Genomic DNA, 27963 nt, shown 5'->3' with positions numbered 1-27963 from the left:
CAGCAGGGATTGACCTCTGCTGGGGAAAGTGAATGGAGGTTTAATAATGTGGCCAAAATATGAAGTATAAAGAGAGGGGCTCCTACCAAGGCCAGACCCAGTTGCCCTCTCCATCTAGAGAGTAGGGGAAATCTACTACCCTTCAACATCACTGTGGCCACCAAAAGGCCACAATGGCAAAGAGGCAGCCAGAACCCTGACATCATTTTGTACATTCTGGGCTTACAAGTAGGAAGAGGGAGTAATGATAAATGGATCAAGAAAGAGATTTGAAAATAATGGTGTGAAAGTCATGCACACAGAGCAGTAGAAACAGAAACAGCTTTAGTATTGAGCACCTGCTGTATACCAGGAGCTTTATGGCTTTATGTATGTTATTTCATTTAATTCTCCAGTGACCACCTGGGCTTTGATGGAGCTAGAAACAGGTTACCAGAGCAGAGGCTCAACAACTTGCTCAGGCACAGGCATAGGCACATGAGAAGCAGAGCTGAGCTTGGAGCTATTCCTCCTTCCAATGAGCCCAGCAGTCTCCTGGGTTTAGGGTGACTGCAGTCAACTAAATCCCAACCAGGTGCCTTTCCTGCCTGGGTCAGTCCTTTCTGGCAGCTGGTGTTTGGCAGCTGGAAGACAATGAAAGTTTGGGGGAATGGCGAACATTTTGTCTAGCAGCACGTTTACATTTCTTTCCTAAGCAGCTGGAATTATAATGGCCAATCTTACAGAGTGTAGGAGTGCCTTTGGTAATAGGACCGCCTCCCTCCTGGAGCCTCTAGGAACCCAACCTCACTATTCCCACAGCGCTGTGCTCTACCCAGCCGAAGCTGGACCCAGAGGCGGGGCGGGGCCACCGCGGGTGCCCAGAGATTTGAGCCGTGGGTGGGCGGAGAGGAGCAATTGTGACCTGTCCCAGTCCCTCCCCTCCCTGGGCACTGTGATGCTGCAGGGCAGCTGCTGGCCCAGCATGTCTGTCCCTGGCCCCCTCCCACCCAGTGTGTCACAACAGCGGAGGCGGCTGTATCTGGAGCAGTTGGGGTGGGCAGGCCCAGCTGGGAGGCGAGCGGGCGAGGAGAGCAGCCGCGATGGTGAGCTTTTCCAGGGCCTGGGGCCGCCGGCCGGGGATCTGGGGCGTAGGGCTGGCACCCAGCCGAGAGCCATATCTACGCGGAGGCTAACGGATCCATCGCTTTGGATCCGCAAACCTTGAAGTCTCCTGGGGTGTCAGCTCAGGGTCGCGGGGTCCGTACCCTCCGGCGGACGGCAGCCCGTGTCAGTACCCTAGATATAGAGACCTGGGACAAGTCGCCCCTCAAAGGGACCTAAGGGACATTTGCGCACACAGGTGAGGAGAGGGAGGACATGGGAAGCCGGCGCAGAAGAGGTGAGATTCTGAGGGATCCCCAGACAGGCAGCTCAGAGACTAGAGTGGGCTAAGTAGGAGGCAGTCCAGGGATTCCAGATGGGTGGGCTGCGCACGGGCGGCTAGGGGAGTGGGTGCAGTCAGTCCCTAAACACATTGAAATGTGACAGAGCCCCAGAATATGACAGAGAACTTAAGACGTCACAGTCTCCCTAGGCTTGAGGTCGTTTTCCTTACTGTCTCTGGACATTTGCTTGGGTTTGGGGCACTTAAACTTGAGCGCGCTCAGCTTCCCAGACACCTGGCACCTACGCCAACTCCCGTTTTTCCAGCGGTCAAAGTCAGAAGGACTTTGGCACACAGAAGTCTCCCTCCGGAAGGCCAGGGGACCTCACACTTCTCTTTTTGTTTACTATCGTGGTTAGGGGTTCAGCAGCGGCTCCTTTCTCCCTCCCCCACATCTACCTTTTTTGCAGATGCAGATCTTACTCGTTGGAGAGGGGCTTTCCAGACCCTCTAGAATCCCTCCCATCCGCCCTCCCCTCCTCCCGCCCCGGGCCGCCTGGAGCCCCGGGGGTGGGTAAATTCGTCCCCCCAATCCACTTCCCAGAACGCCTGAAAACCCAGAACCTCCTTATTCAGAGCCCTGACATTTTGGCAGCGGGGAGGTAGGTTGGAAAGGTTGGGTGGGGGAGGGGGACAGAATAAGCAAGTCTCATAAGCCAAGGTCAGGTTCTCTGGGCACTCTTGCTCTAGGTGTCAGTGACAAGAAAACTCCCCTCCTCCCCTGGCTTCTGCTCATTTTGGAAAGTGCCCAGGGCCTTCTGGCTCTGGCTCCAGCTCTGCTGTTCCTAGCTAGATGTCTGCCAGCAGCCCCCTCTCACCAGCATGCTCCCAGACACACCTGGGAGCTTGAAGAACTTGGGGGCCATAGTGGCCAAAGGAATCCACTCCTGCCTGATGCCCCTGCTGTGAGACCAAAGAAGAAGCCCAGAGGAGAATTTTGACTCTTGGCTCTGTAGCTAGCTATGTGACTTCAGGAAGGTCATTTAACCTCTCTGGGCTGGTTTTCTCATCTATAAAATGAAGAGGGGTTATGGCTCAAATTGCAAGGCTACCCCTAGCTTTACTATTTTAAGCTTTTTGTTGTGGAGAATTTCTTTTTTATTTTATTTTATTTTTTATTTTTTATTTTTTTTCAATATATGAAGTTTATTGTCAAATTGGTTTCCATACAACACCCAGTGCTCATCCCAAAAGGTGCCCTCCTCAATACCCATCACCGCCCTCCCCTCCCTCCCACCCCCCATCAACCCTCAGTTTGTTCTCAGTTTTTAAGAGTCTCTTATGCTTTGGCTCTCTTCCACTCTAACCTCTTTTTTTTTCCTTCTCCTCCCCCATGGGTTTCTGTTAAGTTTCTCAGGATTATTGTGGAGAATTTCAAACATATAAAAAGGAGAGAGAACGGTATAATGAACTCCTGTATATGCCTTATTCAATTTCAACAATTGTCTACTTATGACAAGTCTTTGCTTCATATTTGTTCCCCCTTTGCTCACTTCCCATTATTTTGAAGCAAATCCTAGGCAGGATACTCAAGATTTGATATTTAATATTTATGTCTAGTATGTAGTGCTTTATAATTTTCAAAGTGCTTTCTCGTGCATGTTTTAATACTGACCTGAATGCCATAGTGACTCTCAGTGTGGAGCCTAAAGTAGGCTTATAAGGGAGTCAAGGATCGTAAAAATGTGGCCCTGTGAGCAAACTTTGATGTATTTTCAATAGGCAAGTTTCTAAAAATATCCAGGAAATAAAAATTCTAAACAGTAAAACTGTACTTTAAAAGTGGCTGCTTAACTGAAAACCTGTGGTTGAATATTTTGAAAAGAGAGTATCTTTTATTTTGAAACTGACTTTTATATAGCAGGTTCTGTTTAAAATATTTAATCACATGGATAGCATTGTCTTAATGGGAAAACACTTATTGACCATTTCCCACTCATAGAACCTCTTTTTAAAAATCTCTTGACTCATTCCTTAAAGGCTAGAATGACACATCTAATAAACCTAGAACCCAAAGAATCCCACCCTTGCAGGAAGGGCTTCACTTCCTCCAACAGGTTAAGTTTCAGGCACCCATTCCCCAGGCTCCCCTTCCCTTGTGGGGGTTGAGGGGAAGTCTGCCTCTGTGTTAAGAAGAATTAGCTACAACATTTCTGTAGGTTCTGAGTAAGAAATGTATAACTAATACTATAACTGAGCATTCCCATCTGCTCCTAGTGTCCCTCCAGTGAGCAGTTCTCCTGGGAACTGAGACTATGACATCTTTTGGGAAAAGTGTTATGGAGACTCCTGGTCAAGTGCCCCAAGCCAAGACCATGTCAATGATACCAGAGCACAGAGAAAGTGTATGTGGTTTTTTTGGGAGGTGAGAACATCTGCAGCATAGCCTCCTTCTCTGCATTCCTTCTGAACTGGGGAGCACCAGTTTGGATGGGAATAGGCATAAAGTGGCAACAAAGAGCCTGTTTCATGGCAAAAATGGACAGCTAGAGGGGAGGGGAGAATAGGGGTGGGGTGGACACTGCTTCCGTGTCTGCAGTCCTCTGCCAACTGCCCCCTTGCAGGCAGGCATGGCTGAGCTTTTCAGGGTCCGTGCTTCTATTCTGACCTCAGAGCACTGCTGGAGTCACTGCTGCACTGCCTTTCCCATCACAAAGTGCAGGTTTCCCCAGAGGTAGTGGGGTACATGCCTCTGAACAGCAGAGGAGCCAGATGAACAGAATTTCCTTTGGCAGTGGCTTGGGCAAAGGTGCCAGTTAAATGAGGAGGAGTTTTCATAGGAAGCTTCCAAGCTCAGGTCAGACCCTGAGCTAAATGGCTAATGCTGTTGCTGAGTGTCTTTTTTGAGAGTGCTCCTGAGTGACCTTGAGAGGAAGATGAAAAGTTAAAAATAAGTTCTGAGGGGGAAATAGCTGGGGAATTCAGGACCAGTGATAGGGGGGTGGGTGGGAATCTTGGGGGCAGAAGTAGACCAATTGCTCCTTTTCCCTTTGGCCACCAAGGGACCAGTTGTGCTATCTGTGGCCTTTGTGGTTGACATTTCCTCTGTCTGTGTCTTGCTATTAGAATTTGTCCCAGATAATGAACTGTGGAAGAGAATGGGAAAATGGAGTGGGCAGTGTACATCAGATTAAAACTCTTTAACTGTCTCTCACACTTGCTCCCGAAGTCAGCTAAAGCTTAAGAGCCTTCTGACATTAATGTCTCTCTAATGCTGGGAGTCTACTTACCAAACATGCCTGCTACTCTTAAAGTTGGTCTATGTCATCCCTATTGCTGCCCTAACTGCAGTACCTATAATCTGAGCCCCCTCTCTTGAGCCACTTTCACTTACTGATGTTAATTTAGGTCAAGTCTTTGTTCTTACTGTTTCTGGCTTGCTATCTATTCTTTGTTCTGAGGGATTCCAAATGTGCTGTAATTGAAGGGCTTTGAGCAGAGATAATTCAATCTTTTACAAATAATATTTCTTCTTTAATTATTCCTCCATAACACTGTGGATCTACTTTTTGTTTGCTATCTCTGACCTAGATCCTAAAATATAGGTAATTTATTAGCCCAGCCTGACAACTAGACATAATCTGGTGTTATAATATGCTTCCTGAAAGCAACTGTGTGACATTTGACCACATTGGTAGTCAGGGGATGTGGACTGGTCTCAGATTTTCATGTGGCATATACTGCTGGTCTGTGTTATTTCCTCTCCTAGACAATATGCCAGTTTTACTGTTTTATGGTACTTCAAAATAACTTTTGAAGCTACAAAACCTCCTTCTACAGAGGATCCTAGAGCTGATCTTAGTCCTTTGGCAGTAAAACAAAAGGGAATGACTAATATTGAAATAGAAATGATATAAGATTGATATAAGAAAAGGTTTCTTATAGTGGAATTATAAAAGGGCTGTAAAGTTCTAGAATTTCTTTTTTGATGTTCTGCAAAACATAGGCTCCCCTCTCAAAGGAAGATGATAGTAGGTGGCACAGATTTCTCATCTACTCTGCCTTTCATGAGCCGACACTTCAGGCTAACTGAGCGGTTGGCGAGACCTGTCCTAAAATTTCCTGCCTCTTGTTCACCACGCTCCTAAGCCCAACTAAAATGATCATGTTGGCATGTCTAAATTCGTCAAGGTCTCTGCAAATATTCCTCTTCCAGGAAACCAAGCCAGAGTTGTTTTTTTCTCCTTTGAACTCCCATTGTCTTTTAGGCATTGGCTACTCTCTTTTCAAATAGATTATAAGACACCCCCCGGCCCCCAGGATAGAGTTCTTATTCTAATCATTCATATATTTATTGAGCACCCAGTACATTCAAGCACTGTGCTTGATGCTGGGGATGTAGTGAATAAACAAGGGTTCCTTGCCCTCATAGAACTTACTCTCTCTGCTAGGAAAGTCACAGAACTGAATAAGCAGCTATAATGTGGTATGATAAATGCAACAATAGGGAAGAAGAGGATTGCAGGAGCACATAGTAGGGGCTCTTTGCTGCTTTGTGGTTTTCCAGACTTCCTGTAAGAAGTGAAATTTAATGAATAGGATGAGTAGGACTTAGCTCAGTACCTTTTGGTACCTTTTTGTACATAATAACACAATAAATATTTGTTGCAGGAATGGACAGAGTGGGTAACTTTTGTAGTTATCCCAGCGCTAGGTCTGTGTAAGGGTGTGTCATACTTTTCTTGAGGAAAGGAATTCCTCTGTTAGGTCTCTCTGTCTCCCTCATCTTCACCCCCTAGATTGCTGGGAGAGAGGTCCAGTAGCATACAGGAGACCCCCTTTCCATCACAGCATACCCAGGGCGCAGAAGTGGTCTGAGCTCTATAAGCCCAGATTCAAAATAGAACTGAGAGAGAGAAATAGTGTGTGAGAGAAAGCATGAGCTCTGATTGGCTAGAGAGGGGAATCTGAAATCTGAGTTTGGAGCAAATGTATGACTTAAATATCCTCTGCTGGGTCAGCTTACTCTGTACCTCAACCCACTCCCTCCCCTTGCACACACCAGCCCTGAGAAACAGATCATTGGTTCTGTCAGAGAAGGATGACCCATTTTCAAAAAGGCTACCACCATAAGACATTCTCAGTTTCTCTCTCCCTGGAGCTTTTTTCTGTTTGGAGTTTTGCTATATAAGCTTGGTCTGGCTATACACTATCAGGCTTGCATTGATATAGATGTTGGCACAACCCAGGGCCCTGGAAGTTCAGAGTGCAAGTGAGGCAGGAGGTTGTGTGGTGTAAAAGAAACAACTCAGCTGAGGTCAGAAGACCTGGATTCCAGTCTGGGCTCTTGCTAAAGAACTGTGAAATCTTGAATCTGTCCTTTTACTTTTCTGAGCCTCTGAGTTTTAATCTGTGAAATGGGAAGGGAATCCTATTTGGTGATCCACAAGGCCAGTCTAATTCTAGTATCCTAAACATTTGGAGTTGGCAAAATGTCCCTGGTTATCCCAGGTAGGTGACCTTTCTTGGACATGATAGGTGGCCTCCTAAGGCCTGGGTCCACTCTGTGTTTATCTATGTAGAACTTCCAGGCAGGAAGATGGGGATGGTGATTGGGTAGAGTGGCTGGAGAAGGATAGCTCAGTGCTCTGATAAATTAGGTTCTTAGTAAATGTTAGTTGAATAAGTGACCAAGTGAACTGGGACAGGAAGAGCCTGATCCCTTCAGGATAAGGTAATTATGGTGAGTGGAGTCCTTACTCCCATTCTTCCTCGTTCCTTTCTTTAATTATTTTCTTCTTAGTATGAAAATTTTCAAACTTTTCAAATGCTATTGAATAGCATTATAATGGAGCTATGCATCTATTAGCTAGCTTTAATAATAATAATAATTTTTGTCATATTTACTTTGCCTGCTGTATTTATTGAAGTATTTTAAAGTAAAATACAGACTCATTGACATTTTGCCCCAAATGCTTTAGAAATTTACTTACTAAAAATAAGTAAGTTGTCATATTTAACTGCATTTTCATTATCATGCTTAACAAAATTAATCAATTTCTATATTTGTCCCCCAAATAATTTTGATTTGTTCAAAACAGAATTCAGGCAAAGTGCACATACTACATGTGAATGTTATGTTTCTTAAGTTCCTTTGATGTGGAACAAAGATATGATCTCTTCTATCATCCTTATTTTTCATGAACTGAAAAGATTGGATCAGTTGTCCTATAGAATGTTTCACCTTCTGGATTTATTTTACTGTTTTCTCATGATGCCACTTAACATCACTCTGATCCTTGTGTTTTCTAAAGTGTGGAAACTAAATCTAAAGTGTTTAATAGATTAAGGCTGAGTATTTTTGACAAGAACCCCTCATGGGTGGTGTTGTGTATGTTATGTTGCATCACATCAAGAGGTCTATAATGTCTGGTTTTCTCACTATTGGTAGTGTTAAGATTGATCCCAGTGTTAGGCTGATAACTGTTGTTAGTTACCTCCCCCCACCCCCATAACCTGTAAGTAACAGTGATTCTTTGGCGCTATATGAATATCCAATTCTTTTCCAATCAGCCTTTCACTTAATGGTGTTGGCATCCTTGTCCAAATCAATTATGTGATTAGGAACTGTAATGTGGCAACATTTCTTGATATAATATCCTTTTCATTGATTAGTTGGGATTCTTTAGTTCTCCCTCATCAACAGGGCTGTTTGAATGGGCACAAATGAGTTTTATTTCTGTTTTCTTTTTTAAATAACACTAAGGAGTTGTGGACTTAAAAAAATGTTTATCTATTTATTTTGTGTGAGAGAGAAAGTGAGCCAGGGAGTGGCAGAGAGAGAGGGAGAGAGAATCTCAAGCAGGGTCTGCACTGCCAGTGGAGACTGACTTGGGGCTGGATCTTATGAACCATGAGATCATGACCTGAGCCAAATTCCAAAGTTGGATGCTTAACTGACTAAGCCACCCAGGTACCCCAAGGAGTTGTGGATTTTTACATATATACCCTGTTTCAATCAAGTACCATTATTTTTCTTTTTGATGCTCATATTGTCTCATCTTTGGCAATGGGAGCCTCTTCAAGTTGATTCTGAGATAACTTTTTTTTTTTTTTAAATTTTTTTTCAACGTTTTTTATTTATTTTTGGGACAGAGAGAGACAGAGCATGAATGGGGGAGGGGCAGAGAGAGAGGGAGACACAGAATCGGAAACAGGCTCCAGGCTCCGAACCATCAGCCCAGAGCCTGACGTGGGGCTCGAACTCACGGACCGCGAGATCGTGACCTGGCTGAAGTCGGACGCTTAACCGACTGCGCCACCCAGGCGCCCCATTCTGAGATAACTTTTGACATCACCCTAGTCTGTGTTAGCTTCTGTGCTTTCAGGCACCATACAATTTTCTGGGCTCATCTTGTACATTGCTTGCCCCAGACTTAGAATTCTTTATTTCTCCCAGGAGCTCTGGTTCTGTTAGTGGGGAATGGCATTGGGGGATTTTCATTTTCTCTTGATTAGCATAGCCACTTTTGGGTTTTGGAAGACTGTCAGTTATTTTGGAGTCCATTTTATATTTCTTTTTTTTTTTTTAATTTTTTTTTCAGCGTTTATTTATTTTTGGGACAGAGAGAGACAGAGCATGAACGGGGGAGGAGCAGAGAGAGAGGGAGACACAGAATCGGAAACAGGCTCCAGGCTCTGAGCCATCAGCCCAGAGCCTGACGCGGGGCTCGAACTCACAGACCGCGAGATCGTGACCTGGCTGAAGTCGGACGCCTAACCGACTGCGCCACCCAGGCGCCCCTCCATTTTATATTTCTAATTACTCTTGTAAATTATCTTAACAGGGAAAATAGCTCTTCCTAAGGCGTGTGTGTGTGTGTGAGAGAGAGAGATTTTGTGAAGACTGGCATATTTATTAGTGTGTGTGATATTAAAGGGGATATCAAAAGAGGATGATATCATTGATATCAACATATTGGTAGTCTTCTGGTCCCAAAGAGCCTTTACTCTTCCTCATATGATCTTTGATATTTCTGAAATATCCCTGTGTTCTTGCTGGAAAATCTCAGGGTGTTCCAGAAGGGAAGGCTGACTGGAAAGCAGACAGCATCACAGATAGGCCCAGAAGATAGTTGGAGTGTAGTGGTGGTTGGGGGTGGGGGGGCAAGGTTCAGAAGGCTGAGTGTCAGAGCCACAGAGAATGCTGTCACCTAGAAGGATGATACACAGGATAAGACTCCTTTTAGGCCTCTCCAATGTCCCCTCAGTTTTAGACACCTCCTTAGGAAGTCATGTCTTCATGGATGTGAAAGATGTGGACTGATTGATACTACACTGATTTGGGGGTGGTTCCTGGGTGTAGGGTGCTTTTTTAAGGTCTGAATTGAGACATAAGGTGAAGGCAGAAAATAAACCTCACAATAAAGGTGAGTGGAATGGGGACCTAAGGTCTCTAACTTTCTACCTGTGCCTCCTCTGTGTGGAGAATAAAGCTACAAGGTAGTATCATAAAGAAAATGATAATGGCTAAGGCAAAACAACAATAATCATGGCTAAATTATTATTTTAAGATGAGGGGAAGTTAAGTAACTCAGCCAAATTCACACAGCACAGCAAGTAAATTGTGAAGGCAAAATTCAAACCCTGGGGTATGGACAACTTTGTGAGTGAAGCCTTTCTCTGGCCACCAGACTCATGGAAATATAGCTGGGTTGTATTCCCAGATAGGGCTATGTTCCAGTTTGGCTGCTGTGAACATCTGTGCTCTGTGCTCCCTAAGGCAAGGGCATAGAGACAGGTGTAGGGTAGGGACACAGTTCTAAAATTGAATTAGGGAGTAATGGGTCCTAACACCTCTGGATTTTTGAGGTGTTACTTAGGGTAGCTGCCCTGCTCCCATGCCCAGAGAACCTCCAAGTTCCCTTTGACTCCATGTGTTTCAATGCCCAGCCACATTCTCTGGAGGCTCTGCTCCTGGCTTGGTTTATTCAGTGCTAGAAAATGCCAGGTTGGGTCATGGATAAGAATAGAAACACACAGACCAAGCACATGCTTCCCTGCTAGGCTCTTGCAGGCACCATGGGCACAGAGCCACTTTGTGCTGGCCACTGCTTCCTCACAGTTGGGATATATGGAGGTGATGAAGCCATACCTCCTAGTAAAACCCCATAGTCAATTTCTTTACACAAGCACACACACATATTCATTGTCTCTCTGTTCTCTCTCTCTCTCACACACACACACACACGCACACACACACACACACCCTCATCCTCAACTATTAGTACTAGGACAAATCAAGTTGTGGTGGCTTCACAGCAGAGTAACAGGAAGTAAGGACTTTCTAAAGGTCAGCTTTAATATGTGGCCTGACTTAGATAAGGGAGCAGGTTATGGTGGCTACAAAGAAAATCTCCAACTTCTCAGTTCAGGAAGAGCCTAATTTAAACACTCCCACTTTTTCCTTGCTGGTGTAACAATCCTTTCTTCATCCTACATTTATAACCAGAACACTAAAGACATGATACCTACTTAGAAAGTATATTCCTTCCATGAGTGTTATCTGCTCTATGATATTCTGAGAGTCTGTGTGTGTGTGTGTGTGTGTGTGTGTGAGAGAGAGAGAGAGAGAGAGAGAGAGCGCGCACAAGAGAGGAAGGGAGGGAGATGGGGAGAGTATAGAGAGAGAGGATGCTGTCCAGGATGATTAGGGCCTAGGCATGAATATGAATGCTGCCACTGTGTATGGTAGTGAATTTACAGAGTTTCTGCTCTTATCATTGGTTCATCCTTTGACCTTCTTCATCAGTATAGGAATTTCATGGTTTGGAATGAGCCTCTTGTTTTATCAGTGCAGCTGCCCTTTTTCCTTTTCTTGGCACAAAGGAAAACCCTAAAAACAAACTTTAGAGCAAATCACAAAACTGTGATTCTTCCTCAGAGCCAAGTCTCAGTCCAGATGCAGTGGTGCTCAGACACTTGACACTTCAGACTCCCATCTGGTTCTAGATGACATGGTTGGAGGGATGGAGATCTTGAGGATTGAATGCCAGGGAGAGACAAGTCCTCAGATGTGCAGGATATAGCACAAGGGCATGACCAAGGCCTGGGACTCTCTGACCTTGATTCTTCACTCTCTCCACAGCGGGAGTGCATATCAGTCCACGTGGGTCAAGCAGGAGTTCAGATTGGCAATGCCTGCTGGGAGCTCTTCTGCCTGGAACACGGCATCCAGGCAGATGGCACCTTTGGTGTCCAGGCCAGCAAGGTCAATGACGATGACTCATTCACCACCTTTTTCAGTGAGACTGGCAATGGGAAACATGTGCCTCGGGCTGTTATGGTAGATTTGGAGCCTACTGTTGTCGGTGAGTATGGGCTAGGATCCTTTCCACAGAAAACAACATGAAGCTGCAGAGGCTTTGGTTCATGGTAGCTAAGGAAGCAGAATCTCTAATTGCAAGATGAGAGTGGCTCAACCAGAACCTTCCCACTGCACATGACTTCTGTTACCTCCTTGAAATCTTCACAGACTTGTAGAGTCTCACAATAGTAATCACAGATTCCTGCTCCCCATTACAGCTCTAACCTATGCAGAACAAAATACCCTGTACTTAACCCCCTTAAATCTGCTGAGAAAGATCCAAATTGTCAAGATTCTTTACTATAAACCAAGAGCAAAAAATAAAAAATAATTTTAGAAATTATAAGAAGTCTCCAAATAGTCCATTTCCCAAAGTATAGGTTTCTGATTCTATAATAATTACAGTCTTTTCTCATGGGTGTGGTGTAACCTTGTAGTATCATGCACACAAAATAGAATAACAGATGACATATTTTCTTATAGCCAGAGGTTGCTGTAGTTCTAGACTGAACCTCTTTTGGATCATAGAAAACAAGAATTCTGACTTGTGTTGGAGCAGGATTTTTGGTGCTTCACCTCTCCTGTAAATCCCCCTCTGCCCCCACCATCACTTCCCCCTGGGTCTGACTCCTGAGTCAATCCTTAGCTCAACATCAGGATTTCCTCAGCTTCAAGGCTGACTCACCAAGCAAGGGATGGGTAAGTTTCACAGAGATATCTGGGCAAATGTCTGTAATGCCTGAACACTAATTTCTAGGGGCAACAGACTATAGGTACACAATCTTGTACTTTGTACTTTGTACTTTATACAAATACAAAATGTGCAGATTACCCTACCAGGCTACTGTGCAAATGGGTGATTTCCTTGGGGGGCGTGTGTAGAGGAACTATGAATAAAAGAGGGCATGCAGTTGGGGCTTGATACATCTTGGTCAGCCATATGTCCACTTTGTGTAGATCCTTGGAGGTGAGCGGAATAGCCACCCTCTGTAGGACTCCTACTCTTCTAGAACCTAGAGCATAGCTCTGCTTCATTGTCATTCTAAAATATCTCTAATGCCTGACATATATTAGGTTATGGTGAGACTATTGTTGAAAGAGCAGATCACCTTGAATCTTTCTTTGTATCCCTAGAACATTTTTTGAGAGAGAGAGAGAGAGAGAGAGAGAGAGAGAGAGAGAGAGAGAATCCTAAGCAGACTCCACACTTAGCACAGAGTCCCAACATGGGGCTCAATCCCACGACCCTGGGGACATAACCTGAGCCAAAATTAAGAGTTGGACGCTCAACTGACTGAGCCACCCAAGCACCCCTCCCTGGGACATTTTAATGCAAGTGAAATTGAGTTCAGGTTTTGGGTAACTTTGTAGCATGAAAGAAAAAACAAAAGGGACTGAGGGGTGAAAGTGGAAAGAAGGAGGGGCAATCAACTTTGGTGTTTTGTGAACGTTGTGAATCTAAGGCTTTGAAAAGTTCCAACCAGCAGAGCAGTTGTCTTCTCTTTGCCTCCTTGAGTCACAGACTTCTGGTTCTATTAGTGCCTATGTTACTCTTGCATTCTTTTAAGCTTTTGCAGATTTATTATGGGGTTGTCTGGTTTTACCTCAGTAGAGTTTTATAGGTAGAGGAAATGGAGACCCAGAAAAGTGTTTTATGTTATTTAATGGGGAGGGATGCATCTCCTCTAGAAACAAGGTTGGAAGAGTTGACAGTTTCCATCTCTTGGTAGATGAGGTTCGGGCAGGAACCTACCGCCAGCTCTTCCATCCAGAGCAGCTGATCACAGGAAAGGAGGATGCAGCTAACAATTATGCCCGGGGCCACTACACAGTGGGCAAGGAGAGCATTGACCTGGTGCTGGATCGCATACGGAAGCTGGTAAGTATTAACAAAGGTGAGGATCTGGTAAATCAAGCTAAGATGGATAGGCCTAAGCCTGAACAGGATTAGTGGAGGCCTATGACCCCTGGCTACAGGACAGAACTCCTACGATTTGGGAATTTCTGCTTGTGCTCTGTAAGTTCATCATCACAGGATGATGCCTCTTCCTCCACCTGGACATCATGGACTACCCTATAGGCTGACGCTCTACTAATTCTTACTGATGCTCTATGATAGTGTTTGGGGGAAATTCTAAGTATAAGGAAGGCTTGATGTTTGCTTGTTGGAAGCCTAAGTTAACAAAGAATTTAGCTTGGAAGAAAAGAGGAAGAGATCATTGATGCATTTGAGCACTTACAAATGACATTACAAATGTCAATTGACTATATTCCTTCACTTAATTCCCTTAATGATACAAAGGAAGTCACTTCCCTGTACTTTACAGATGAAGAAATTGAGGGCATGTGGTTTAATAATTTAGCCTGGGTTACACAACTAGGATTTGAATCAGGTTGGTTTGACTAGAAAGTTCTGAGTTGTGGGGTGGGTCACTTTGTCTGTTTGAGCTTTCATTTCCTTATCTTTACAATGGAAATGTTTGGACTTGATTAGTGGTTCTGGAGAGCTAAAGATACCAAATTTTTGTATATGTTCACTTTTTCTGTTTAGTGGAGGGCTCATAGGGGTTGTCTGTCTCAAAGCTGTCTATGGGCCCCAAAAGTTCAGAACCAGTATCATAGATCATACCCAATGGGAAAATTCTAAGACTGTATGAATTCCTTTAGTTCCTTTTTTTTTCATGATTGAAATTAGTTTTATTTATTTCTTTTCTTTTTTAATATAATTTATTGTCAAGTTGGCTAACATACAGTGTATACAGTGTGCTCTTGGTTTTGGGGGTAAAATCAGTGATTCATCACTTACATACAACAGCCAGTGCTCATCCCAATAAGTGCCCTCCTCAATGCCCAACACCCATTTTCCCCTCTCCCCATCCCCCCATCAACCCTCCAATAAGCAACAGTGTGTTCTCTGTATTTAAGTGTCTCTTATGGTTTGCCTCCCTCCCTCTCTGTTTGTAACTATTTTTCCCCCTTTGTTTCCCCCATGGTCTTCTGTTAAATTTCTCAAGTTCCACATATGAGTGAAAACATATCTGTCTTTCTCTGACTGATTTATTTCACTTAGCATAGTACTTTCCAGATTCATCCACGTTGCTGCAAATGGCAGGATTTCATTCTTTCTCATTGCCAAATAGCATTCCATTGTATATATAAACCACTTCTTCTTTATCCATTCATCAGTTGATGGACATTTAGACTTTTTCCATAATTTGGCTATTGTTGAATGCTGTATTATAAACATTGATACATGTGCCCCTATGTATCAGCATTCCTGTATCCTTTGGATAAATTCCCAGTAGTGCTATTGCTGGGTTGTAGGGTAGTTCTATTTTTAATTTTTTGAGGAGCCTCCACACTGTTTTCCAGAGCGGCTGCACCAGTTTGCATTCCCACCAATAGTGCAAGAGGTTTTCCATTTCTCCACATCCTCGCCAGCATCTGCTGTTTCCTGAGTTGTTAATTTTAGCCACTCTGACCAGTGTGAGGTGGTATCTCATTGTGGTTTCGATTTGTATTTCCTTGATGATGAGTGATGTTGAACATCTTTTCATGTGTCGGTTGGCCATCTGGATGTCTTCTTTGGAAAAGTGTCTTGAATTCACTTAGTTCTGGTAAGAGCTAACATTGAGTGCTTACTATGTGTCAAGTCCTTGCTCAACATATTATGCTATCTCATTTCATAATCACAATATCCTTGTGAGATGAATATTTTTTATTGCCCTACTTTAGTCAGGAAGAAACAGAAGTCTGGAGGTGTTCAATAACTTGCTCACGTTTTTACAACTGGGAAATGGTAAAATTGATATTAAAACTCAGGTTCTCTGATTCCATTTATATTTCTGAAATTGGTACCCAGAGCCACCTTTCAAGACTGGGCTGAAATAAATAATTGGCAGTTCCCACAAAACCAATGACAAGGGCAGGGAAAATGGAGAAGGAGTTGGGGCTTTCAAAGAGTAAGGTTATTAACCACTGTCATTCTGAAACTCTTATTCCTGGTTCAACCAAGCCACTGGGCTAGAAACTTCCACATACCTCGTAGCATGTACATGTGCAGTTTGCCACCCTATATATTTCAGCTAGTCCTCCCAAGATCAATCCATCTCCTTTTATCTTACTTCTTCAAGGCTGTTTCAATTTTACCTACATAAAAATGTTGAGGAGTGGAGTGGGGCAGCCAGAGAGGATTGCCTGCCTTTGTTCACATGAGGGTATTCTCATAAACATGTCCTCTGGTTTCTTCCCCTTCTCTACTCTCTCCAGACAGATGCCTGCTCTGGCTTGCAAGGCTTCCTGATCTTCCACAGTTTTGGTGGGGGCACTGGCTCTGGCTTCACTTCTTTGCTGATGGAACGCCTCTCCCTGGATTATGGCAAGAAATCCAAGCTAGAATTTGCTATCTACCCAGCCCCTCAGGTCTCCACTGCAGTTGTGGAGCCCTACAACTCCATTCTGACAACCCATACCACACTGGAACATTCAGATTGTGCTTTCATGGTGGATAATGAAGCCATCTATGACATCTGCCGCAGAAACCTAGACATTGAGCGCCCTACCTATACCAACCTCAACCGCCTCATCAGCCAGATTGTGTCCTCCATCACTGCCTCTCTCCGCTTTGATGGGGCCCTCAATGTGGACCTCACTGAGTTCCAGACCAACCTGGTGCCCTACCCCCGTATCCACTTCCCACTGGTCACTTATGCACCCATCATATCTGCCGAGAAAGCCTATCATGAACAACTCTCTGTGGCTGAGATAACGAGCTCCTGCTTTGAACCCAACAGCCAGATGGTGAAGTGTGACCCAAGACATGGCAAGTACATGGCCTGCTGCATGCTCTATCGGGGGGACGTCGTGCCTAAGGATGTGAATGTCGCTATTGCTGCCATCAAGACCAAGAGGACTATCCAGTTTGTAGACTGGTGTCCCACAGGCTTCAAGGTGAGAGCTGATGACTTAGGGAGGAGGTAGACAATTAGAGAAGCAGAAGATTACCAAGGATGGGAAAGGAGGATGTATAAATTCCAGGGTCTTAGGCATACAATTCCATGGGATCTTCAGATTTCATGGGATGATATGGGAAGAGGGGCTTAAGACAAAGATAGCATTAATTTCATTCATTCATTCATTCATTCATTCATTCATACATTTTAGGTAAGGAGAAACTTTATTTGAAAGAATTATGAAAAGAGAGAGAGAAAAAAAAAAGAAAAGAGAGCGGAGGACAATTGCAGTATTCAGAGGGGTACTACTACAGTAGGGAGAAGTCTCCTACTGCTCTTACCCTAACATCTATAAGCATCTCAAAGGTCAGGAAGAAAAGAGCTTTTCTATAATAGGGAGGAGTGTACAGGGTAGAAAGAACACATGTGGGCAAGTGCGATGAACAGGATGAATGGGTGGAGGTAGATGAAATCTGATAATAGATCAGAGAATGGAATTAACCAAATTATTCAAATTATCAGAGAGATATAATCCCATCCTTTAATAAAAGATGTGTTTCTCTCCCAATTTATCTTGAAAAATTAAGTGTTCACCCTGTAAGTCTTAACTCAGTGAGGAAGAAATTTTATGGTTATTATAGGATTGTGAATCACTTATTTTGTGAAGCCCTGACATTTCCCATTAACTAGAAGTAAGCAGAAGCTGAGGAAGCCTGTTGTAGATCAGGTGTCCACAGTATGGAAAATGCCAGACTCTGAGGGTTAGTAAGGAGATACAACAGCCAGGGAAGACCCATGGATCTCAGGACTAGTGAATGTTGAATGTTAGAAGGCACTTCTTTGAGTTGCACTGGCAAGACATGCAGCTGGTTTTGTGCATGTGAACTGCTTGACCACTTTGTCCTGTGTTCCTATGGTCTTTAATCAGATTCTGCTATCAAAATAATTATCATCATTTACATTAATATTAATTAGTAACCTCCCAGTCATGCCTTTAATAATTCAGAGGTTTACTCAGCACCAGGGGTTGATGTACCAGTTGGTAGAGATACAGAGATGAGCATTCTGTGTTTTCCTGGTGGGACTTACAAAAACAAGGCACCATTTGCCAGTCTCTTGACTGACCTGTTTGCATTATGAGGCTTTGATCTAGCTAATCTCCTTTGGTAGCATTCTTCCTCACTGCTATACTCCTAGCTACATACACAATCTTTCCTCTAGACTACACCCATTTTTAAAAATAATGTTGCTTACATTAAAAAAAAATGTTTATGTATTTTGAGAGAGAAAGAGTGTGCATTCATGTGAGTGTCAGGAAGGGGCAGAGAAAGAAGGAAAGAGAATACCAAACAGGCTCTGTGCTGTCAGTGCAGCTTGATCTCGGATCATGACCTGAGCCAAAATCAAGAGTCAGATACTTAACTGACTGAGCCACCCACGCACCCCAAGACTACACCTATTTTTATGGGTCATTTCTGGTCATTCTGTGAAAACAATCAAGATCTTCCAAAATATGGAGTTCTTTTTAAAAAATTTAAATGTAAACAAACAATAAAACAAGCTAGTAGGAAAATGAATAGGAAAAAAGAAAAAAATGAGATGTGAGGGTGGTGGGGAAGTTAACAAAAAGGAGATGCCCCTCTTTCTATCTCTTATTTTAAGCTGAAGTTTGGGGATTATGTCCAGAAAGATAGGTAGTGCAGCATCTTTAGCTGCTTTTCAGAAAAGCATATGATTGTTGAATTTCATCCTCTTGCATTCTTCCCAAGGGTGTTTGTCCCTACTTGAATCAGTTGAAGGAATAATTACTGTTTGAGAGAGGAGAGTTGGCTTCAGACACAAAGTTTTTTTCTAGTCAGGGTCAGATTGAGCAAAATATATGATGCAGTGAAGTTTATATTCATTGCCCTTCCCTTTCTCATTTTTGGTCCTTTGCCCTATCTTAGCATCACCTCCACCACCAAGAGCTACTTTTGTCTAAGAGGAATAATAGATAATTCTAAATTCATTTAATGGGCTACCCACCTTGGCTATATAGACTGCTGCAATTCCCACCTACATCTCTGAAGAAGACATATATTTTAAAGCTATGAATTTAAGAGGCTGACACTTAAGGCATGATGACCTGGGTAGGAGAGCTATTTTTTGGGTGTACTATGTTCTCAGTGTCCTATGGATATTATCACAGTTTGTTCCCTCAGACTTCTTCCAGTTGCTTACAGTTCCTGAGATTGACTTTGGTTTGGGGTATGTGTGTGGGGAGAAGGGAGATTTCTCAGATAGTACCCCTAACATTAGATTGGGCTAGGGTTAGCTTGGAGAACCTTGCCATGCTACCAGATCTTGGGAAGTAGGCTTGTCCAGGCAAGGGTTTTAATGAACTTTCTTTGATTGAAGGCCTTGCTTTTCTTCTAACAAGCCTACTCCCCTGAGACATGGGGACTGGCTAACATTAATCCCCAAGACCTTTTGAATTTTTAAATTTATTGCTCTGGAATATCTCTATGATCTATGATCTTTTAATTTTTATTTATTTATTTTTTATTTTAGAGAGAGAGAAAGACAGTGTGAACGGGGGAGAGGGCTAGAGGGAAAGAGGGAGAGAGTGAGAGAATTTCAAGCAGGTTCAGCGTGGAGCCCATTGTGGGTCTCAATCCCACAACTGGGATCATGACCCAAGCCAAATCAAGAGTCGGACATGAGCCACCCAGGCATCTCACTTCCATGATCTTTTAAACAGCACTTTACCCTTGGCAGAGAAATTTCCCTAAATTTATTGAAAACTTTAGATGACCACGTGGAAAAGAATAAACTTCAAGCCTAGAAATTAATTTGCCTCTAAAAGGGGATCTATTTTCCTTTTCAAGATAACCATGTATTGTACACCCCCGTTAATATTGATCTCATTCGTTACCCTCATTTGTCTCCTTGAATCTCCCCACTACATTTCTACCTAATACCATCCCTATTCTCCTCTTCTTTCATAGTCTTTATTTTTTTCTAAGTTTTTATTTAAATTCCAGCTAGTCTTTTGCAGTTTTAGATTTCATAGCCCTTCCTCTTGAATTTGCCTGTACTCAATTCCACTCACTTTTGATTTATCTTCAACACTCACCTCTCTCTGTTTCTTCAACCCTTTGATTCTATCTTTTCATATCCAGGCCTGCTCCCATCCCCACACCCATGACTGTGTCGTGCTACCACATCATATTACCAAGATAACCCCATTTTGAGTTGTCCTTTGGCTGCTCTGCATTTTCTTTTGTTGTCCCTCTTCTTTCTCTGTTCCTCAGGTGGGCATCAACTATCAGCCACCCACGGTGGTACCAGGAGGGGACCTGGCCAAAGTCCAGCGGGCTGTTTGCATGCTGAGCAACACCACAGCAATTGCGGAGGCCTGGGCCCGCCTGGACCACAAGTTTGACCTCATGTACGCCAAGCGAGCCTTTGTGCATTGGTATGTTGGAGAGGGAATGGAAGAAGGAGAATTTTCTGAGGCCAGGGAGGACCTGGCTGCTCTGGAGAAGGATTATGAAGAAGTGGGGACTGATTCATTTGAAGAAGAAAATGAAGGGGAGGAGTTTTAAATACACACATTCCCCTTGGTTGTGTCTCTTTATTTATGCTGATACACTCAAAGCACATTTAACTATTCCAAGAGTAACAGACTACACTCCTGTACCTAGCCTAATTTCTGTGTATAAGGTGTATGACACCAGTGCCTATGAGTGACTGGGCTGAAAATGGATGCTGAGCTGTTCAGACCCTCCTTTGGGTAAAAGTAGTTTTGTGTCATGAAAAAACTGAGTCTCTAGGTTAGGGTGAAGCCAAGTTACACTTTGTGAAGAGACCTAATCAGGATTTTAAATTCTAGATTAGGCTATGCTCACCCCAAAGCATAGTCTCCTGGCTGTGGAATGGTGAAACACTCAAGAAAGGAAAGATTTGGGCATTGGGAAGATTCCAGGAAGGAAGTGGCACTGTTAGAGAGTGAGAAACAATACACACATATTTCCTGCCCTTGTAAAAACACAAATAAATTAATGAGATAATTCAGGTAGTGTTAACTGCTATAAAGTAAAACAACAACAACAACAACAACAACAACAACAACTGTGATGAGAGAAAGTATCTGGGGGGGTGCTCCTTTAGACTGGGTGGTCAGAAAGGGCTTCATGGAGATCTGAAAGACAGGAGAGAGCCATCACGTAAAGTCAAAGGATGCCGGATATAGAGCAAAACACAGATGTGGGAACAAGATTGGAATGTCTGAAGAACATAAAGGAGGTCAGTGTGCCTGGAGAATAGTATGAGATGGAGATAAGATCCAAGAGCCAAGCTGGGGCCAGAGCATATTTAGCCGATAGACTATGGTAAGTTTAGATTTTTCTCTAAGTGAAACAAACATTTGGAAGGTTTTAAGCAGGATATACTATAGTTTTTATACACATATACCTTATCTGTAATCCTCCCAACAATCTCAAAATGGATATTCTGCTCATTTTGTAGATGAAAATACTGAAGTTTACAGAGTTGATATGTTGCTCATAGAGAGCTCAGATAACACGGATCACCAATTCTATTCTCTTGTCTACCCTACATGATTTCTATGCCTTGATATCTGTGCCCATTTTCCAACTGCTGCTTCATAAAATGATGGACAGGGGAGAAACAAAAAAAGTATTTACAAAAGAGAGGATGAGTTAATACATCTGTTCCCTGAAGTTGGCAGCTCTGGTAGGATTTTAGGAAAATCAAAAAGCTGCTTTTAAGAAACTACTACCGGCAAGATACCCAAGGTTGGGCACACAGTAGGTCCCTATGTATTAGATGCACACCTTGTTAATTGTTGATTTTCCCTAAATTTTTGTTGTATATTCTTTGGGAGCCCTCAGAAAGATAGAATAAAATGTTCCAAAAAAAGGAAGAGTAGGTAAGAAATAATTCTGATCACTTCTAGAGGATTGTTTTCAGAGAGACCTTACTTTCTTGCTCTTCTATGAAGGAGATCATGGTGCTAAAAAAACCCCAATGAGGTCCAGTTCTTCTGTCCATTGTGACCTCCCTTGACTGAGGATCATTCCTGCACCAAGTCCCATAGGTGTCTGCATAGCTGTGTAGACAAATTTATTAAAGAAATGTATTAGAGAAGCAGGGTCAGGAGCTCAGGAAGGAGCATATCCCCTCTTGATAGAAGTTGAGAGACCTACCCATGGATTTCAGATAAGCCTCAAAGGACTTCCTGAGTGTATAACTGTCACCTACTTAGGGAGAAAATTATACATCCTCAAGGTCAGGGTTTAAGGCGGTGGTAAATAACTTATGGTATGTTCCTTTCCTCTAGATCTATGTGAATTAGGTTAAATTAACAGGAATGGCAGTCACAGAAGTGCTGTTTAAGAGGTATGAATAAAGGGGGATAGGGCTACAGGAAAGTTTCAGGGATGATGTGTAGGGGCTTTGGATGTATTTTCCCCAGTTTCTCCTCTATTTTTTTTTAACGTTTGTTTATTTTTGAGAGACAGAGGGTGGGGGGGGGGCGGGAAGGGAGAGAGGGAGACACAGAATCCAAAGTAGGCTCTAGGCTCTGAGCTGTCAGCACAGAGCCCGATGTGGGACTTGAACTCACTAACCATGAGATCATGACTGGAGCTAAAATTGGACGTTCAACCGACTAAGTCACCCAGGCACCCCATCTCTCCTCTTCTATTTTTCTTCATGTGGTTAAATCCCTGGCCAATCATGGGGTTAGATACCTCGAGTCCTGTTCAACTTTTATGGCTCTCTTCATGAAGTAGGATTATTGACTTTTAGAACTGGAGTTAGGTGTCCCTCTGAAGAGGGTAAATAGGAACGTGGGTGATTCTCTACCATTCCTTGAGATAGGCAGTTTACTAATTCTTTCTCTAGCAGGGAATTAGCTAGAGGCTTCTTATGGTTGTAAAGCAAGTTTGGCAGATGCTAGATAATTGTGCAACAGCCTTTTGTAGGTTTCTTGTTTAGCTCACTGGGTTTGGATTACCCAGGATCTTGAATCCTGATGCCAGCTTTTAGGGATTCCCAAGTCACTTTTATTTACAAAAAAAAAAAAAATCAATTTTTACCTTTTAAATACTTTATCCCAGGAATTAGAAGAGTCCATAGTTAATATAATATGTAGCGAAATTCTCTTTAGTTTTCTGCCCCAATTTCTCAATGTATTTCTTAGTTCTTCCTAATAATGGCAGCATATATAATCACATGCATTCCTCACTCCAACACCTGCAGTCCTGGGTCTTGAACTTTTTTTTCTGTGAAAGTTGTATATATATATATATATACCCACAAAAGTATGCCCCAATATAATATATATAATATATTGTCAAATTGGTTTCCATACAACACCCAGTGCTCATCCCAACAGGTGCCCTCCACAATGCCCATCATCCACTTTCCCCTCTCCCCCACCCCCAACAATCCTCAGTTTGTTCTCAGTATTTGTCTCTTATGTTTTGCCTCCTTTTCTCTCTGTAAATCCCCCCCTTCCTCTCCCCCTCAGTCTTCTGATAAGTTTCTCAGATCCACATATGAGTGAAAATATATGGTACCTTTCTCTGCCCGACTTATTTCACTTAGCATAATACTCTCCAGTTCCAACCATGTTGCTACAATTGGCCAGATTTCATTCTTTCTTATTGCTAAATAGTATTCCATTGTGTATATAAACCACTTCTTTATCCATTTGTTAGTTGATGGACATTTAGGCTCTTTCCATACTTTGGCTATTGTTGAAAGTGCTGCTATAAACATTGGGGTACAAGTGCACCTATGCCTCAGCACTCCTGTATCCCTTGGGTAAATTCCTAGCAGTGCTATTGCTGGTCATAGGGTAGATCTATTTTTAACTTTTTGAGGAACCTCCACACTGTTTTCCAGGGCAGCTGCACCAGTTTGCATTCCCACCAACAGTGCAAGAGAGTTCCTGTTTCTCCACATTCTCTCCAGCATCTCTACCTCCTGATTTGTTCATTTTAGCCACTCTGACTGGTGTGAGGTTGTATCTCAGTGTGGTTTTGATTTATAATTCCCTGATGACGAGTGACGTTGAGCATCTTTTCATGTGCCTGTTCGCCATCTGGATGTCTTCTTTAGAAAAGTGTCTATTCATGTCTTCTGGCCATTTCTTCACTGGATTGTTTTTCAGGTGCGGAGTTTGGTGAGTTCTGGGTACTAGCCCTTTATCCAATATGTCATTTGTAAATATCTTTTCCCATTCTGTCGGTTGCCTCTTAGTTTTGTTGATGTTTTCTTTGCAGTGCATAAGCTTTTTATCTTGATGAGGTCCCAATTGTTCATTTTTGCTTTTGATTCCCTTGTCTTTGGAGTTGTGTCGAGTATGAAATTGCTGCGGCAGAGGTCCGAGAGGTTTTTTTCCTGCTTTCTCCTCTAGGGTTTTGATTGTTTCCTGTCTCACATTCAGGTCTGTCTTCCAATTTGGGGTTTATTTTTGTGGAATGGTGTAAGAAAGTGGTCTAGTTTCATTCTTCTGCATGTTGCTGTCCAGTTCTCCTAGCACCATTTGTTAAAGAGACTGTCTTTTTTCCATTGGATATTCTTTCCTGCTTTGTCTAAGATTAGTTGGCCATACTTTTGTGGGTCCAATTCTGGGTTCTCTACTCTATTACATTGGTCTATGTGTCTGTTTTTGTGCCAATACCATGCTGTCTTGATGATTAGAGCTTTGTAGTAGAGGCTAAAGGCTGGGATTGTGATGCCTCCCGCTTGGTCTTCTTCTTCACTATTTGGCTATTCAGGGTCTTTTGTGGTTCCATACAAATTTTAGGATTGCTTATTCTAGCTTCAAGAAGAATGCTGGTGCAATTTTGATTGGGATTGAATTGAATGTGTAGATGGCTTTGGGTAGTATTGACCTTTTAACAATATTTATTCTTCCAATCCTTGGAGTGTGGAAGGTTTTTCCATTTCCTTGTATCTTCTTCAATTTCCTTCATAAGCTTTCTATAGTTTTCAGCATACAGATCTTTTACATCTTTGGTTAGATTTATTCCTAGGTATTTTATGCTTCTTGGTGCAATTGTGAATGGGATCAGTTTATTTGTCTTTCCGTTGCTTCATTATTGGTGTATAAAAATGCAACTGATTTCTGTACATTGATTTTGTATCCTGTGACTTTGCTGAATTCATGTATCAGTTCTAGCTGACTTTTGGTGGAGTCTATCGGGTTTTCCATGTATAGTATCATGTCATCTGCAAAAAGTGAAAGCTTGACTCCATCTTTGCCAATTTTGATGCCCTTAATAAGTGTAAAAGAATTGAGATCATACCATGCACACTTTCAGACCACAATGCTACGAAGCGTGAAATCAACCACAGGAAAAACTCTGGAAAACCTCCAAAAGCATGGAGACTAAAGAATGAATGGGTCAACCAGGCAATTAGAGAAGAAATTAAAAAATATGTGGAAACAAATGAAATTGAAAATACAACAATCCAAACGCTTTGGGATGCAGCAAAGGCAGTCCTGAGAGGAAAATACATTGCAAACCAGGCCTATCTCAAGAAACAAGAAAAATCCCAAATTCAAAATCTAACAGCACACCTAAAGGAACTGGAAGCAGAACAGCAAAGACAACCCAAACCCAGAAGAAGAAGAGAAATAATAAAGATCAGAGGAGAAATAAACAAGATAGAATCTAAAAAAACTGTAGAGCAGATCAATGAAACCAAGAGTTGTTTTTTTGAAAAAATAAACAAAATTGATAAGCCTCTAGCCAGGCTTCTCAAAAAGAAAAGGGAGAGGACCCAAATAGATGAAACCATGAATGAAAATAGAATTATTACAACCAGTCCCTCAGAAATACAACCAATTATCAGGGAATACTATGAAAAATTATATGCCAACAAACTGGACAACCTGGAAGAAATGGACAAATTCCTAAACACCCATACACCTCCAAAACTCACACGGGAAGAAATACAAAATTTGAACAGACCTATAACCAGCGAAGAAATTGAATCAGTTATCAAAAATCTCCCAACAAATAAGAGTCCAGGACCAGATGGCTTCCCTGGGGAATTCTACCAGACATTTAAAGCAGAGATAATACCTATCCTTCTCAAGCTGTTCCAAAAAATAGAAAGGGAATGAAAACTTCCAGACTCATTCTATGAAGCCAGCATTACTTTGATTCCAAACCAAACAGAGAGCCAGCAAAAAGAACTACAGGCCAATATCCCTGATGAATATGTATGCAAAAATTCTCAACAAGATACTAGCAAATTGGATTCAACAGCATATAAAAAGAATTATTCACCATGATCAAGTGGGATTCATTCCTGGGCTGCAGGGCTCATTCAATATTCGCAAATCAATGTGATACATCACATTAATAGAAGAAAAGAACCATACGATCCTGTCAATTGATGCGGAAAAAGCATTTGACAAAATTCAGCATCCTTTCTTAATAAAAACCCTCGAGAAAGGCGGGGTAGAAGGAATGTACTTAAACATCATAAAAGCCATTTATGAAAAGCCCACAGCTAATATCATCTTCAATGGGGAAAAACTGAGAGCTTTCCTCCTGAGATCAGGAACACGACAGGGATGTCCACTCTCACCACTGTTGTTTAACATAGTATTGGAATTTCTAGCATCAGCAATCAGACAACAAAATGAGTCTTGAACTTTCACTAAAAGGGACGGACCTGTAGCTTTTTGACAGCAATCAGCTTAGGTTCCAAAATGAACATACTAAGGAAGAAGATAATAAAGAAGATAGTATGTTTATTTTCTCTAAACTGCTGATTGTATCAGCAATTTGATCAGCATTTAACTTTTCTCTAACATAAAATTGCCACTAGGCCCACTATTCTGAGTTTTTAAGGGTCACTGAGTCAATCCCAGTGGAATCACTTTTCCTATTACAATGAAAATCTACTAAAGATATTGAAAACTTTTCTTTTGTGTTGTGAGTTTAAACTGTCTACATTTAAAAATGAGTTATTTTTTTATTTTTAGGTGTTGTGACAATTTGTAATGTTGACCATTTTAGAGATGAATGTGAGAGTGGGGCAATAAGGATAAATAGGAATACAACACTAATAAAACACTAATTAAATTTTGTAGTGTTTAGGTTATATTTCCTTCTTTTGTGCAGCATAATTCCCAAGAGTAACAGTGAGCCTTGACTTACCCACCTTTTTTCATGAATATGCAGAGTGGAACTCCTCATGCGACTTTTTATATATTGTGTTTTGGACTTTAGAAACTAAAGTCTAAAACTAAAGTCAAGGCTATTTGGCTCATGGTCAATTAGACAGAATATAGACTTTCTAAGCAGTTTCCATTATTTTGCAATGTGTGTGTGTGTGTGGGGGGGGATAAAAATATAAATGGTCTTTCTTATAAATGCCAATGCAAAAATCATTAGTAAAATATTATCAAACAGAATTCATACATTGAAAAGTATAGCACAACCAAGAAGGACTCATTCCAGGAGCTCAACCATAGTTCAATATTAAGAATTCCATGGGGCGCCTGGGTGGCGCAGTCGGTTAAGCGTCCGACTTCAGCCAGGTCGCGATCTCGCGGTCCGTGAGTTCGAGCCCGGCGTCAGGCTCTGGGCTGATGGCTCAGAGCCTGGAGCCTGTTTCTAATTCTGTGTCTCCCTCTCTCTCTGCCCCTCCCCCGTTCATGCTCTGTCTCTCTCTGTCCCAAAAATAAATAAACGTTGAAAAAAAATTAAAAAAAAAAAAAAAAAAGAATTCCAGCAGTCTTAGAGCTTACATCATAATGGGAAAACATTGGAGGCATTTCACTAAGATTAAGAACAAGGCAGGGATGTAGGACGCCTAGGATTTCCACTATTATTGAAATTGTACTTGAAGTATTAGCTAATGCATTTAGGTAAGGGAAAATAGAACAGTAGTTGGAAATGAAGTAAAACTATTTCTATTTGTAGATGATATGATGGTACATTTGGAAAACCCTATGCTATAAGACTAACTTAAAATATGTCAGTATGGTAGCAGGGTATTAAATTAACTTCTAAGAATTAATAGCCTTCATTTCACAAATACTAAAAACTGGTTAGTGGAGGACAAAGCCTCCATTAGCAACAGAAATGAAAACAGAAATATTTAGAAATAACGACTTAACTATAAATGTTTAGAAGTCTTTATGAGAAAACTTTAAACTCAAAGACACAAAAATAGACTTGAACAAATTTAAAGACCTTCCTTATTATTGGATGGTAACTGTCAATAAAATAAACATTATT

At 42.2% G+C, this 27963-nt stretch overlaps 1 protein-coding gene across 1 annotated transcript; it reads left to right on the top strand.

Moving 5' to 3' along the window:
* The first annotated feature begins 997 nt into the window (after positions 1 to 997).
* TUBA8 (tubulin alpha 8) lies at positions 998 to 20289 on the top strand. The gene is made up of 5 exons (XM_030322364.1): positions 998 to 1085; positions 11514 to 11736; positions 13463 to 13611; positions 16002 to 16682; positions 19978 to 20289. Exons 1-5 carry the CDS (start codon positions 1083 to 1085, stop codon positions 20269 to 20271), a joined length of 1350 nt encoding a protein of 449 aa, XP_030178224.1. The 5' UTR covers positions 998 to 1082; the 3' UTR covers positions 20272 to 20289.
* The last annotated feature ends 7674 nt before the right edge of the window (positions 20290 to 27963 follow it).

The sequence above is a fragment of the Lynx canadensis genome, chromosome B4 (assembly GCF_007474595.2).
Source record: "Lynx canadensis isolate LIC74 chromosome B4, mLynCan4.pri.v2, whole genome shotgun sequence".
In the NCBI taxonomy this organism is placed as follows: domain Eukaryota; kingdom Metazoa; phylum Chordata; class Mammalia; order Carnivora; family Felidae; genus Lynx; species Lynx canadensis.
This window is presented reverse-complemented; position numbering and strand designations above follow the sequence as displayed.

Bases quoted from the DNA above. Each gene is read 5' to 3' on its own strand.
- TUBA8 (XM_030322364.1), top strand. The intron at 11,737-13,462 runs GTGAGTATGGGC...ATCTCTTGGTAG, and splicing joins TTTGGAGCCTACTGTTGTCG to ATGAGGTTCGGGCAGGAACC. The intron at 13,612-16,001 runs GTAAGTATTAAC...TACTCTCTCCAG, and splicing joins TGGATCGCATACGGAAGCTG to ACAGATGCCTGCTCTGGCTT.